Source organism: Bidens hawaiensis, unplaced genomic scaffold (genome assembly GCF_021521415.1).
Source record: "Bidens hawaiensis isolate Kalapana, Puna unplaced genomic scaffold, B.hawaiensis_p1.1 tig00034593_1, whole genome shotgun sequence".
NCBI lineage: Eukaryota > Viridiplantae > Streptophyta > Magnoliopsida > Asterales > Asteraceae > Bidens > Bidens hawaiensis.
In genome coordinates, this window is record NW_027495973.1 from 22378 (window position 1) to 36676 (window position 14299).

General features: G+C 35.8%; 1 protein-coding gene across 1 annotated transcript; it reads right to left on the reverse strand.

Annotated features, from left to right (window-relative positions):
• Positions 1 to 664: 664 nt before the first annotated feature.
• LOC143586256 (protein FAR1-RELATED SEQUENCE 5-like) lies at positions 665 to 2453 on the reverse strand. Its single transcript, XM_077067840.1, has 5 exons — positions 2053 to 2453; positions 1945 to 1996; positions 1816 to 1868; positions 995 to 1070; positions 665 to 901 (listed from the first exon to the last, which is right to left on the reverse strand). The coding sequence occupies exons 1-5, from the start codon at positions 2451 to 2453 to the stop codon at positions 665 to 667; spliced, it is 819 nt and encodes a 272-aa protein (XP_076923955.1).
• Positions 2454 to 14299: the final 11846 nt, after the last annotated feature.

Sequence of the window (14299 nt, forward strand, 5' to 3'; positions counted from 1 at the left end):
ACTTTGGTTGACACGGTTTCAAAATTGTCAGCCAACATGGAGTTCACGGAAGTGGTCATGAGAAAATCAAGAAACAAGGAGTGGTGGGGGTTGATGGGTTTGGGTTGATGGGGTCTGATGATGTTGTTTTTATTTTCTTTTTTTTTTAGTTAGCATGGTCTGATGATGATGGGGCCTGATGGGGTGTAACCCCATGTTTTCAAAATAAATAAATAAAAAGTTTATCTATTCGCTTGTCATACGCTTGTTATACTTTTGTGAAACGCTTGTGTAAAAAAAGGTAACTACATAACACACAATATAAAATCATACAAACTAACTCTTTCTATCTAAAACAATCAATTACGAATTCATTGTTGCAGTTGCTGCTGCAATGCTTTACAGGTTCTTCTACTGTGTCCAGGTAGGTGACATATATGACACTCCCTATAACTCTTTCCAGATCGATTAATGTCTATCTCTTTCTTTGATTTAATTCTTTTGTATACAAACAGTAACTTCTGATGGTTGTTCAAAACCTAAAACATCAGTAAATCTATCCCTTTTAGATGGACATACCCTTTCATACTGAGTTTAGTATGCTTTTTCAATCATCAAATTCATCAATATCTGCAACATAACTATTGATAAGGTATTCACCGACATACATTATTTCTCTTGAAATTTATTTGATCTTCCTGATCTGATCATTACCAAACTCTGACATTGGAACTATTCTGATATTCATCGCAACCACTTTTCTCCATCGATCATTTATATATCTTTTAGGGAATTTCTTGACTCGATACATATTCATGACGTAGAAAATATGCCGACACAGCAAACCATATTGTTCAAATCTTTTGCTGGAGCATGTTGCAATAGACTCTTCACCAAACTCACCGACCTTCTTAAACACAACCTAAAAAATGTAAAACGCTTATTAAACGCTTGTTAATTAATTTAAACTTAAACAACTTTAAACTAAAAACGTTTAAAAAACGCTCATTATTACCTCCAAAAAACCTGGAACATACGCATTAAAATCCATTATTTTACACCTCAAAAAACATCTTTCTTCTTCACAAGAACTAAATTGTGAAACACCACCAACAATTTCATTCATTTCATCTTGAAGATCATTAAATATAGATCTTGTATATATCTTGAAGATCATTAACTTCTGGTTTCGAACTGCGGTTACGTGTACCTACTATCATGATCACACCGTCTGCCATTGTATCTCTGTATCTCCATACAAAAATTAAAATGGTTGAAAAACTCAACTAATGTTAACTGAGAATTTGTGGCTTTTCCGAAAAAATGGTTTTCTCTCTCTGATCTTGATGTTATACGTATCAATCCAGACAAAGATTCGTATCTATAAAAAGTAGGTATCCAATAAAATCTGATTTCATACATATCAGTAAGCCATTTATTCTTGTCAATCTCAAACTCAACCATTATAGCCTACTATTTTTCCACAAATTCTAAAGTACTAATTGAATGCGTCCACACAATGTTACATAGCCTACTCTTAAAATCTTTGTTGTTACATAAATCAGCTCCCACCTGATAACAAAAAAATGTAACGCTTATGAAATGGTCGTTATTAGTATACATAATCATGTTACGCTCATAAAATGCTCACATATTAAACATCAAAGAAAAAGACTATTGGCATTAAACCCTTCTCAAACGCTCATTATTTAAGCTTCTTAAAACACAATTAAATCAAGCACAAACAAAAAAGTTACCTTGTCAGCAACTTTCTACATGATATACCACATACATAACCTATGCCTTGTATTTGGAAACACAGATGCAATAACTTACTTCATAGAAGGGTCTTGATCAGTAACAACAACCTTCGGTGCATGACCAAACGACTTAAGTAACATTTGCAATAACCATATGTACGATTCAATAGTTTCAGAAGCTAATAATCCAGCACCGACAAGTCACACTATGACAATGGTTATCAATTTCCATGAACGGGACAAAAACCATCTTGTACCTGTACATAAAAAATCATATAAATACACACAAAGATATAAATACACACAAACTTACTTGTTAGTCTTAAATGTAGCATCAAAAGATGTAATATCCCCAAATGCAAGATAATTACTCTTTGAAATCTCATCAGCCCAAAACACACGAATTAACTCACGATCATCATTGACATCATATTCAAAAGAATAATCGGATGAAAAATTTTTCTTCACACACAATCTCTTAACAATCATCTCAGCATCAAACTCTCCAATATAACAATTCAAACCTTGTTTAAAATTCTTACAATCATCTTTAGTTGCATCTACTTTTTCAAACCCACTGTACTGTGTTCTCATAAGGTTAAACGCTTTAACTGGTCCCAGGTTCATATTAGACAGCTCATAAATAGCTTTCTCTTGGACATGTGTTAACTTCCTCGCGGAACGAACAAACTGCATATCAGAATCTGCTACCATTCTATGATTATGGCCTTCAACAAAATCATGTGCTTCAAAAATTACACCGTCAACAGATTTTAACAATAGATGTTCTCTACAACCACATCTAACTGTCAGCCCCTTCCTCCTTTTATAATATGGCATGCTTGATTCATTACAATCACCTTTTGAATCAAACATTTTGGCTGGCTTGTGACTTTCTTTACAACATGTAAATTACTTGGTCTTTAGTACACCATCATGCAGGTAAGATCCACCTTTGTGAACCCCAAATCCAGATATTTTAGCATATTCACTATAAAAATCAAATGCTTGATCAATTGACGAAAACATCATTCCTTTAACAGGTCTACAAGAAGAAGCAACTTCATGAATGATATCAACCCCTTGACCTTCAACCAAAACACTTTAATCATCTACACAAAACATCAAATAAACCATATTATAATACAAATACGCTCATATTATAATCAACCATTTTAACAATCCTAATAGTAACACGCTCATATTATAAAACGTGCTAACACCGAAAAAACCTAATAAAGTAATCCAAACACGCTTAAAACACGCTCATATTATAATCAAACATTTTAACAATCCTAATAGTAAAATGCTCATATTATACAACATTATAATCAGTTATAGTAACACGCTCATGATACACTCATAGTATGAAGATCAAAAATCAAAACATGTTAAGACACTCCTAATATGAACACGCTCGTAACACACTCGCAAACTAAACTAATTAGTTATCATGTGATTCTCATGGAAACTAACATACAGGTTACTACCACGATTATAAACATAGTATACATCTACTGTTGATTATTTCAAACAGAGCAAAAACTTATATTCACGATCGTCTTCCATTTCAAAACCCTAAATCACAAAAATTGATTGAAAACTGGTTCGTGTACTCAAGAGAGATCAATTGATAGCACTACGTGAATATCGACCTTCGGCCACACATGTGGTCTGGGCGATTTGCCACACTTCGGCTTAAATGTGTGGCTAAAAGGTCTTTGACCATGTTTGAAAACCTTCCAGAATGTTTTGGCCACACATATTATTCTTCACGTGACCATTGTATACCTAGTCAGGTACTTTTCGCCACACTTTGAAAACTAGCCACATTATAAAAACGTGAGGCGAAATGTGACCTACAGTCATAGTTTGTTTGATCTTTGATACATGTGACCAAAACACATGCATTAGCCACAAACTGTGACATTTAACTAGCCACATGTTTTAATAGTATGGCCAAATTTGACAAACGGCTACTGTATTGATAAGAGATGTGTCTAAAAGGTAAAAGATATAGCCACTTATATTACGTTGTGTGACCTAATGTCACATTTTCTAGCCACATTTTAAAAAAGTGGCGAAATATGACGAACAACCATTGTATTTATTAGTTATGTGGCTAAAACGCTTAAAATATATAGCCACTTACACAACGTTATGTGACCAAAGAGTAGTTTACTTTTATTTTTCATAAGTTTTTTATTGTCACGGAAACACATATTATGGGTGGCTATAAGTAATAAATGGTCACACTAAAATATTTTTAAGTGTGTCCAAATGTAATTAATGGCCACTTATACGAGGTTGTGTGACCAAAGAGTATCTTAGTTTTGCTTTTTATAAGTTTTTTATTGTCACGGATACACTTATTATGTGTGGCTATAAGTAATAAATTGTCACACTTAAAGGATGTTTTAGTGTGTCCAAATGTAATTAATTGCCACTTATACGAGGTTGTGTGACCAAAGAGTATCTTAGTTTTTCTTTTATAAGTTTTTTATTGTCACGGATACACTTATTATGTGTGGCTATAAGTTATAAATTGTCACACTTAAAGGATGTTTTAGTGTGTCCAAATGTAATTAATGGCCACGTATTCGAGGTTGTGTGACTAAAGAGTATCTTAGTTTTGTTTTTTTATAAGTTTTTTATTGTCACGGATACAGTTATTATGTGTTGATATAAGTTATAAATTGTCACATTTAAAGGATGTTTTATTGTGTCCAAATGTAATTAATGGCCACTTATATGAGGTTGTGTGACCAAAGAATATCTTAGTTTTATTTTTTGTAAGTTTTTTATTGTCATGGATACACTTATTATGTGTGGCTATAAGTGATAAATGGTCACACTATAATATTTTTATGCGTGTCCAATCGTTATTAATGGCCACATGTTGATTTGACGAGTGGCGACGTCATCATTGCCTTTACAATTTCTTTTGCCGCCAAATTCAAATTGTCAGGAGATGTACCGGCGGTTTCCGATGGTGTTTAAATACCAGTCACAATCACAAGCAACAATCACAATCACAATCCATAATCAAAATCCACTATCACAATCACAATCCACCTTTCTTCCGATTATAATTTCCGATAATGGCTGCAGCTTGGCTCGAACGTGCACCGGGTGCTCAAGCCCCCATCTACTACGACCCCACATTTTTCACGATTCGATTCCACTTTTTTTCGGTGCCGTCCGGAGGAATCAAAGGGTGAGGTATATTGACTATGTCAACTCTCAAACCTTCACGTACCAACAACTTAACCGAATGGTTAGGTGGCTTGGGTACACGACTGTTGATTATTTCAGCACTGAAATGGTAGTGCCGGGAATCGAGGGGGCATACATCGAGTTGAATGACTTGGAGGACTTCAAGGCGGTGTCTGTTTATGGGGCATTCCGTTCTCAGGTGAACCTTCGCCTCCATAGGCTTAGGGACTCCACCTACACCTCCGATGGCATGTACGAGAGGATCATGCCCTCTCATACTCCAGAGGAGAATCCAGATGTAGATTCGGATACAAAATCTGATGGCAGGACTCCAGACTCCGATGTAGATTCCGATATGGAATCGGATGCTAGGAGTTAGTTTTATGTAATTTGGCTTTCTATATTAATGTAAATGTTATTATTGTAAATGTTATTATATTTTGGTATTAATATGTTATGTGAATGTTATTATTGTAAATGTTATTATTAACTATAAATGTTATTATTATATTTTGGTTGCGTTTTTTAAGCGTAGTTGATGTTGATTTTTTATAAATAACTTTAAAATATATGTTATTTATAAAATTTAATTTTTGGTAGTTGAGACAGTAATTTGTTGTAGTTCAGTTGATTTGTAGCGTATCTAGTAAGATAAACTAGTTTTTTTATTTTAATTAACTTGAATGTAGGCTATTATTACATAAATATTTTTCAAAGATTCTCTGACAGGTATTAAAAGACTACAAAGCGTGTGATATACTAGTTTTTATTATTTTAATTAACTTGAATGTAGGCTATCATTACATAAATATATTTTCAAGATTTTGGACAAGTAGTAGGTATAAATGTAATTAATTTTCAGGATTAATTAGCTTCTGTGCGTTTCCAAAGCGTGTGGAAACCATTTTGACAGGTAGTATGCAGTTATACACTCAACAACCAACTATATAACAACAGAGAATTTAATGACTGCAATAAAACTGGTGACTGAAATTTATTACACTTCTATATATGTTATGTGAATTCCAAACTTGGTCAAGCAGAAAATATCTAAGGTTTCCACAGATCTTAAACTTCCCATAGATGTTAGATTTTGATAAAATCCTTTCCAAAACTCAATGCCGTCACCAAATCTTAAATCTAAGGTTACTGGTGATGGCATTGAGTTTGGAAGCGGTTTTTCAAAACTGAATTTTATTTGTTCAAAGGCTTCTTCAAAGTATGGAGGGTACAATTTTGGTATGCAGGTTAGTGAAAAGAAGGGCATAATGGTCTTTTTTTATAAAATGAGTTGATAATGTTTTGCAGGAAACCAGCTGTTGAAAAGTATGTTGAAACATAACCAAATAGAGGTTGTGCAAGAAACAAAACCATTAGACGAGAAATGATGCATTTTTGGGCTTTCTTTGTATTAATGTAACTTTGATATAGCACGAGTCAGTTATAAGTGTAATGACTTTATTGATCTTACTATGGTACACTACAAGTCACTTGTGACTTTTATCGATGTAACATGATGTATGTTTGAACTTGATACCAATTGAACAAAATAGCCAAAAGATGAAATGAATTCAACAAACCGGCCTGTATGTATAAGTAGTAATAGTATTAAAAACAACCAACATTTCTTTAGTTTGAATTAATAAGTACAAAGTAAAGAAGGAAGATATCATGTATCACAACTATATTTAAACATTATTTACATCTAACTAGCCGAACGAACACAACTGCTGGGTTGACAACCCCGACACCGGTGTCAATCTCCATTATGAATAGTTGTAGGCTTTTTCCCGGGCCGCCAGTAATCATCCGGGGACTGATTACGAAGCAGTTGATTTGGTTGTACAAGTGGCAATGTATTACCCTCATGAGGGAAAGTTACCGTACTAAAATCCTCATTGACCTCGTCATACGAATGCCTATAATTCTTGGGTGGAGTCATGAGGACAACATGCTTTTTTTCTATCCAGCTGATCTTGAACATAAAACACATGGCGTGCTTGCGAGGCCAATATGAACAGATCATCCTTGTGGCCAAATTTGTTTAGGTCGACCGACGTGTAACCAATAATATCATGTTTGACATGTTTATGGTCAACCCATTGGCACATGAAGACCGGAATTCTTTAGTATGATAATCTAGGACCCATATCTCTTGCAAAACCCCAAAATAAAATTTTTGTCCATACGTCACCACGTCTTTTTTGATGTGCATGTCATCCGCCTCTACACCAACCCCGCTGTTCTGGTAAACTCTACCATCATGAGATTTTGTACGAAATTCAAAACCGTTGATGACGTACGAGTCGTATTTGTAAACGTTGCGGTGTGCTCCGTGTGCAATCCACTTTACGGTTTCCGATACAGAATCTGGGGAGCCCGCTAGCTCTCTTTCAACCTGAATATCATTACAAGGATTAGATTCTTCACCTACATTGCAGAAACTATAAAAGAATTTTAAAAATTATAGAAAACTTAATAAATTGATCTACCTTGTCGCGTAACCAGTCACCAAACTTTAAATTATACTCCTTCTCCAGCAATGCATGTCGTTTACCAGGCATTTGGTTTTTCAAAGAGGTCATGTGTTGTCTGCAAGTAAGAGTATAATATATTGCGAATTAATATATATATATATACATACATACATATATATATATATGTGTATATATTAATTTTGGGTGCATTTTCTTAGCGTTTTAGGTTTTTAGCTTTGTTTTTTGTCTTTGAACGTCTCGCGTAACTACCGTACGTTAAGGCATTAACGTACCGTAACTGCACCTTATATATATTTATATATATATAATTTAGAGTATATATGTTAGTAATACTTACTCGATATACGACGCTATTTCAGGCGTATTCTGCAGCACATAGAAATGTGCTCTCTTGAAAAGATCAGGAGAAACTTCAACTGATTTAACGCCTGTGTCAGGAATTGTCTCCCCATTATCATCATGCTTATCATGTGGAATACCAACAGTACTCTTGATGTTTTTTTGGTATTCGCTCAGAAACTCGATTGTTTCTTCCACAATGTTCTCCTCAGCAATGCACCCTTCTGGATAAGTTTTGTTTCGCACATGCCCTTTGATAACCTTCATACACCTTTCAAAGGGATACATCCAATGAAAGCATGGTGGCCCACATAATTTTATCTCTCTAACAAGGTGCACGGTTAAGTGAACCATGACATCAAAAAATGATGGCGGAAAGTACTTCTCCAGCAGGCACGGTGTAACTATTTGCTCTTCCTGCATCTTATCAAGCTCTTCTACAATGATTTCTTTGCTACAAATTGACTTGAAAAAAAAAAACAAATCCTGATTATAGCATTTCTCATTGGTTCTGGGATGATGGACCGTATTGCAAGGGGCAGAAACTGTTGCATTAGCATGTGATAATCATGTGATTTAAGGCCTTGTAGCTTCCTTTCTTTAAGATTCACCAAACTAGAGAAGTTAGAACAATACCCTAGTGGAGCCTTCAGTTTATACAGTGTTTCAAGAAACATGTCTTTTTCTTGCGTTGATAATGTGAAGCATGCTGCAGGCAGTTCTGTATTGTTTCCTTTTGCTTTCGGTTGCAACTCCTTTTTAATCCCTAATGGTCACTTGTCTGTATATTAATTAAAATGCAGATGATTAAAGCGTTTATTCAGCGTTTTTTAATAGTACAAACAAAATAGATTAATTTGTACCAGCACATTGCTTGAAGCAAAGAATCTGAATGGTGATGCTGCAGATTTTTTCTTTTCTTCATAGTTCATTACTTCACTGAATGCATCCATTGCTTTGGCAGCTATATAAATGCCAGGACAGAAGCTTTCAAAGACCACCTTGAACGATTATGTGTGAGTGGACTTGTAGACCTCCTCCCAAATGTCTCCAAGACAAAAAAATATATACTCTGAAATTATTTGTTCATCTACCGTGACACTAGCGGATATGTCAACCTCTCTCAGAAGATATGTAGAGTTAAGTGTAATGAGGCTATCACTTGTTGACAATCCGGTGTCAACTGTTAAACATAAAACAACTCACATTAAATTTGACTGAAAATAATTGTAACTATAAGTAAATACCTTATTTGCACTTTTGGCTTTTATTTATAATTACATACCCTCTTTTGCCCATGCAACCACTATATTAACAACTTCATCAATATTTGCGCACGAGACATTGTTTTCTTGACCTGCATCACCTGCATCATTTTTTACGACAGCCAAAGATGTAATATGTTCAACTATGATTATAATTAAGCTGGTATATAATTAAGCTGGTACATATATGATATACCTTTCAGAGCAGCCACTGGACCACCAACACATCAACTTCATCACACAGATGTAATAAGTTTAAAAGAACAACATAAGTGTTTTAAAAGCGTTTTAATTATACTAATAATTAATTTAACCCAAATACCTTTTAGAGCAGCCACTGGACAACCAACACCAACACCAACACCAACACCAACACCAACATCTGAATCTTGTGTTTTAGGGACCACATTATTAGTGAATCTGTTTTCCCATTCACAACATCTAGCAAAGATATTCTCATTTGATGGATGTCTATTCTTTCCTTGACGAACCAACTCGTTGATCTCGGAGCAAATTTTATCAAATTTCTTCAACTTGTTATCCATTACCTTATTCCAAGACTGTAAAAAGAAAATATAGTTTGGGTTAATTCAAAAACATTTTCAATTTATCCCAGCCAGTTGTAATAGAGTTAAATAATAGTCAACAAGCACGATAGGAATTTGCAAACTTAAAGGTGAATAATCGCTTACATAATCATCCAAATCTTGTTCAGCTGTTTGATCGGCATTATTTGTTTCAGATGCACTTTGACCATTTGTTTTTTAATTACATATAATGTTGTATTACATAAAATGCATGTAGAGATAAGAGATATGAGAGTTTTTTACAAGAAAATAACAAGTTTAATACCATGTTCTTGTTTCTCCTCAGGTGCAGTGTTTTCTTCAACTCCAGGCTTACCGGCAGCACTAACCGTCACAACAGCAGTAGCAGTAGCAGCAGCAGCCGCAGCAGCAGTCTCATCAAGTCTCTTCCCGGCAGCACTAACTGTCACAGCAGTAGTATCAGCAACAGCAGCATCAGCAGTCTCATCAAGTCCCTTCCCAGCAGCACTAACGGTCACAGCAGCAGGAGCAGCAGCAGCCGCATCAATCCCTTTCCCGTCAATACTAAACGTCACAGCAGTAGCAGCAGCATCTTCTTCTAAGGGAGGACCATTATTCTCCAAGTATTTTTCCATCTTATTAAGACTAGTTGTTGTTATGTAGTTGATTGCAGGCGTTGTGACAGGAGTCCCAAATGGACCATATTTTTTCTGGTATTCATGCGTGTAAAGCATCACAAGGAAGGTGATCAGACTGTTGTATTGAACGTTGATACCTCTCCATTCTTCCTTTGTTGTTTTCAATAACATAGCTGCACCAGTCCATGTTTGGAATATCGGAGGTTTTATCAATTGCGGCGATGAATCGTTGATTGACTGTTGTTGATTTTGTCACAAATCCTATACAGGTGTTGACCAACACAAGGAAATTAATCTTAAATAGTTCACCAACACCTTGATCCGCGGCCAGTTTTTCTTTCACATGCTTTATACTTATTATTGCACTTGTCTGGAATTGAGATTTGAACAAATCTGTAGTAACATCTTCCCCCAATCTTGCTCTATTCTTGCCTAAAACAGGAATCTTACCCATTGGTATCCCCAACACTTCATGACTTTTTGTGGTGTTATCTTAATAACACCGCTCCCAATGTTCAATTCATTTAAACGGTTATTATAGTTCATGAGCAACCAATATCCCAAAGTTGTTGGAGTTTGGGTTACTTAAAGTCTTAACATTGACCCGAAACTCATTTCTTCTACACAAGTCATTGCCTTCACTGCATCAACAATATTAATAGGTGCACACATATTCATCAATTTTTTGTCTACAAATTCAACAAAAGGTTTTCCCCTCTCGGCTGGCTTCTTTTCTTTAACGGCTCTCTTTTTCGGACGCTGAAAGTCTGGGCCAAAGGTGTTGGGTTCCACCTGTTTCCGCTTTGACAAAAACCTGTTGATTTTTGTGTCAAGGTCTGAATCAGAATCTGCTTCCACGACATGTTTTGTTTTCCCCACCGGAGTAACTTTTTTAGTCTTCCTTTTATCAGTCTTGTTTTTTCTTTAACGGATCTCTTTTTCGGACGCTGAAAGTCCGGGCCAGAGGTGCTGTGTTCCACCTGTTTCCGCTTTGACAACAACCTGTCGATTCTTGTGTCAAGGTCTGAATCAGAGTCTGCTTCCACATTATGTTTTGTTTTCCCCACCGGAGCAACTTTTTTATTCTTCCTTTTATCAGTCTTGGTTTTTTCAACAACTGAATCACATACATACAATAAAACACGAGGGTAGGGGATGACAACACGAATCACAAGGAAACAGAAAACTCTTATAAAACATCACAGTGATAAATTCTCATACCAAAGCCATAACACGCTAATCATACGCAATAACATAGATTTAAAAAAACAAGGATATATATTACAACAAAAACAACAACAACACGCTTATCAAACGTATTAATACATAAGAAGATTCAAACAAATGCTTACATTTTAAGATTAAGTAAACCTAAAACGTTAAAAAAATCATAAAGTAACACATGTTCCATCTTCATTCTGAGACCTATCATGCTTTTGCTTCGTACTTGGTTCCGTTCCAGAAGTAGATGAGTTAGGGTTCTTCATTTTGCTTCCGTTCCAGAAGTAGATGAGTTAGGGTTCTAAGACTTATCGTGCTTGTACTCGTGCTTGTGCTTCACAGTAGAAACGAATCGTCGACGGTTTTTAGGAATTTTGACTTACTTATCCACGTTCCAGAAGGTTGTTATTTGACCCTTTTAAAAGAAGGCGCGTGCAATATATATATATATATATATATATATATATATATATATATATATATATATATATAATAGTGGTTGGTGGTGGGTTCAGGTGGTCATGATGGTGGTGGACGGTGGCGGAGGTGCGGTGGTTCGTGGTGGCGGATGTGTGGTGGTGGGCAGTGGGTGGTGGCGGCGGAGGTCGATGGTGGTGGTGGTGGTGGTGGTGGTGGGAAGTGGTGGCGGAGGTCGATGGTGGTGGTGGTGGTGGATGGGTATAAATAAATGTATATAAATTTATATATAATATTAATGGGTGGTGGTGGTGTGGTGGTGGTGTGGTGGGTGGTTATGGTGGATGGTGGTGGATTGTGGTTAGTGGTTGGTGCTGGGGGTCGTTGTGGCGAATGTGGGCGGTGGTGTGTAGTATGATTGTGGATATGTAATACATGAGACAGTGACAGTGCTATCCCGTATGATGACCATGATGATTGGCCCAATTATGACGAGACGATACTAATATAACTACCTGGGTTGGTGGTGGTTATCATATTGATGCTGCTAACCTATATATACCGTTTGCTTACGCCAACCCATACGATGGCGACTGTAGCTCGTACAATGAGCATGACGTCTATGATGATGATCACACATATATATGATGAGGACCAATTATATGTACCTACATGACAATACGCCACACAGGCGCACACACACACACACATATATGTTGATGATAATGGTGACACCAATGTTTAATGACATGTAACCCGTATGATCGACGACGACCATGATAACGTATACGATGGTCATACTGATGGTAGCATGTACGACTGATGATGTCGTTTGATGACGATAACAATTCATAAGATGGTGCCGACAGTGATCGCTAATATTGGGCGTTTTGTTTATGATAACCCAAACGATGCTGACTACATCCCGTACATGGCAATCGGATGATGATGATGATGATGCTGATGATGATGGAGATGTGTGACGATGAAGACGACACTGATAGCGAGATATATGTTTGAGCCAGTATGATCAATGCCGACTACGATAGCCTATACAATGACCATGTTGATTACCCGCACGTCTAATGATGATGCAGTTTCATGGTGATGGTGACCGATGATTATGATGATGATAACCACTATAATACATGATAACGATGAAAACTTTATGATGTTGATCATCATCATAACACATATGGTGATGATGATAACCTAGAAGATGATAATAATACAAAACTACATATTTGAAATGATAACACTAGAAATGATAACACATATGGCTATGATCGTTCGTAAAGTTAAAAGATTCATGCAGAGAACTGGAAAAGATCTTCCAGCTTTAAACAAGAAGTTGGGTTTTGACAAATTAAAAGTAAAGTGTTATAATTGTCAAGAATTTGGGCATTTCGCGACGGAATGTGACAAACCAAGGAAAGAATATACTGGTCCTCGTGGTCAAAGTCAAAATGCTTCTACACCACGAGGAAGTGATGCTGAAAAGAAACCATCTTCTTCTACAACACAAGCAATGTTAGCAGATGGAACTGATTGTTCACAACGGTTACTATGCAATGATGTTCAAGCAAATCTGGCTATGTTTGGGTTACATAAAGATTGTCAAGATGCTACTGGTAGTGAGATGTCTTCCGATAATGATTCTGGATCTGATTATGACGACTCTTGCGACAAGCCTTCTGAATCAATGTTTGCTTGCATGGCCAAGATCAATGAGGTTAGTAACTCTATTTCTGCTACTTCATTTGTTAAAACATCATGTGTTGACTGTGAATTTAACAAATCTAAGTTAGAAGTATTGAAAAATCAAAATGATAATCTTATAAGAGAAATTGCTTCTCTTAAGGATACTTATCGACAATCTCTTGAATCTCAAAGGAGATCTCGAGAAAAGATTGAAGCATTGTCGACAAGTAACCATGATCTTAAAGCCGAGTTATCTGTGAAAATGACCATTAATGACCAAAAGTTTCAGGAAATTTTGAAACATCGTTCTAAGATAACTGGGCTTGAGAATGAGGTTCTTGAATTGAAGAACAAATTGGGGAAATTTAGGAATTCATCTTTTCTGTTGAATGAAATTATTGAAGTATCTGGAAAACAAAAAGATTCTAAGAAAGGTATTAGTTTTGTTGAAATTCCACCACCTTTTCATAATGATTATAAAATTAACCCTTTTGCTAGAAAAGAAGAGGATTTGATTCAAAAAGAATCTGTGATTTGTAAAAAACCTAAATTGGTTAAATCTGAAATTGTCAAACCCCAAGTTGCTCCTCAAAAACCTCATGTGGAAAGTAAAAAGGTCTTTGTTGAAAATGTTGATAAAGTGATTATTGAAGATGTGTTTGAACCTGAGATAATACACAAGAATAAGAACATCCCTAGTTCTTATCATATTCTTTG

Coding starts and splice junctions, on each gene's coding strand:
- LOC143586256 (XM_077067840.1), bottom strand. CDS start 2,453: ATGGTAGCAGATTCTGATATGCAGTTTGTTCGTTCCGCGAGGAAGTTA. Junction 1,997..2,052: donor GCTACATTTAAGACTAACAA/GTAAGTTTGTGT, acceptor TTTTATGTACAG/GTACAAGATGGTTTTTGTCC. Junction 1,071..1,815: donor GATCAAGACCCTTCTATGAA/GTAAGTTATTGC, acceptor TTCACAATTTAG/TTCTTGTGAAGAAGAAAGAT.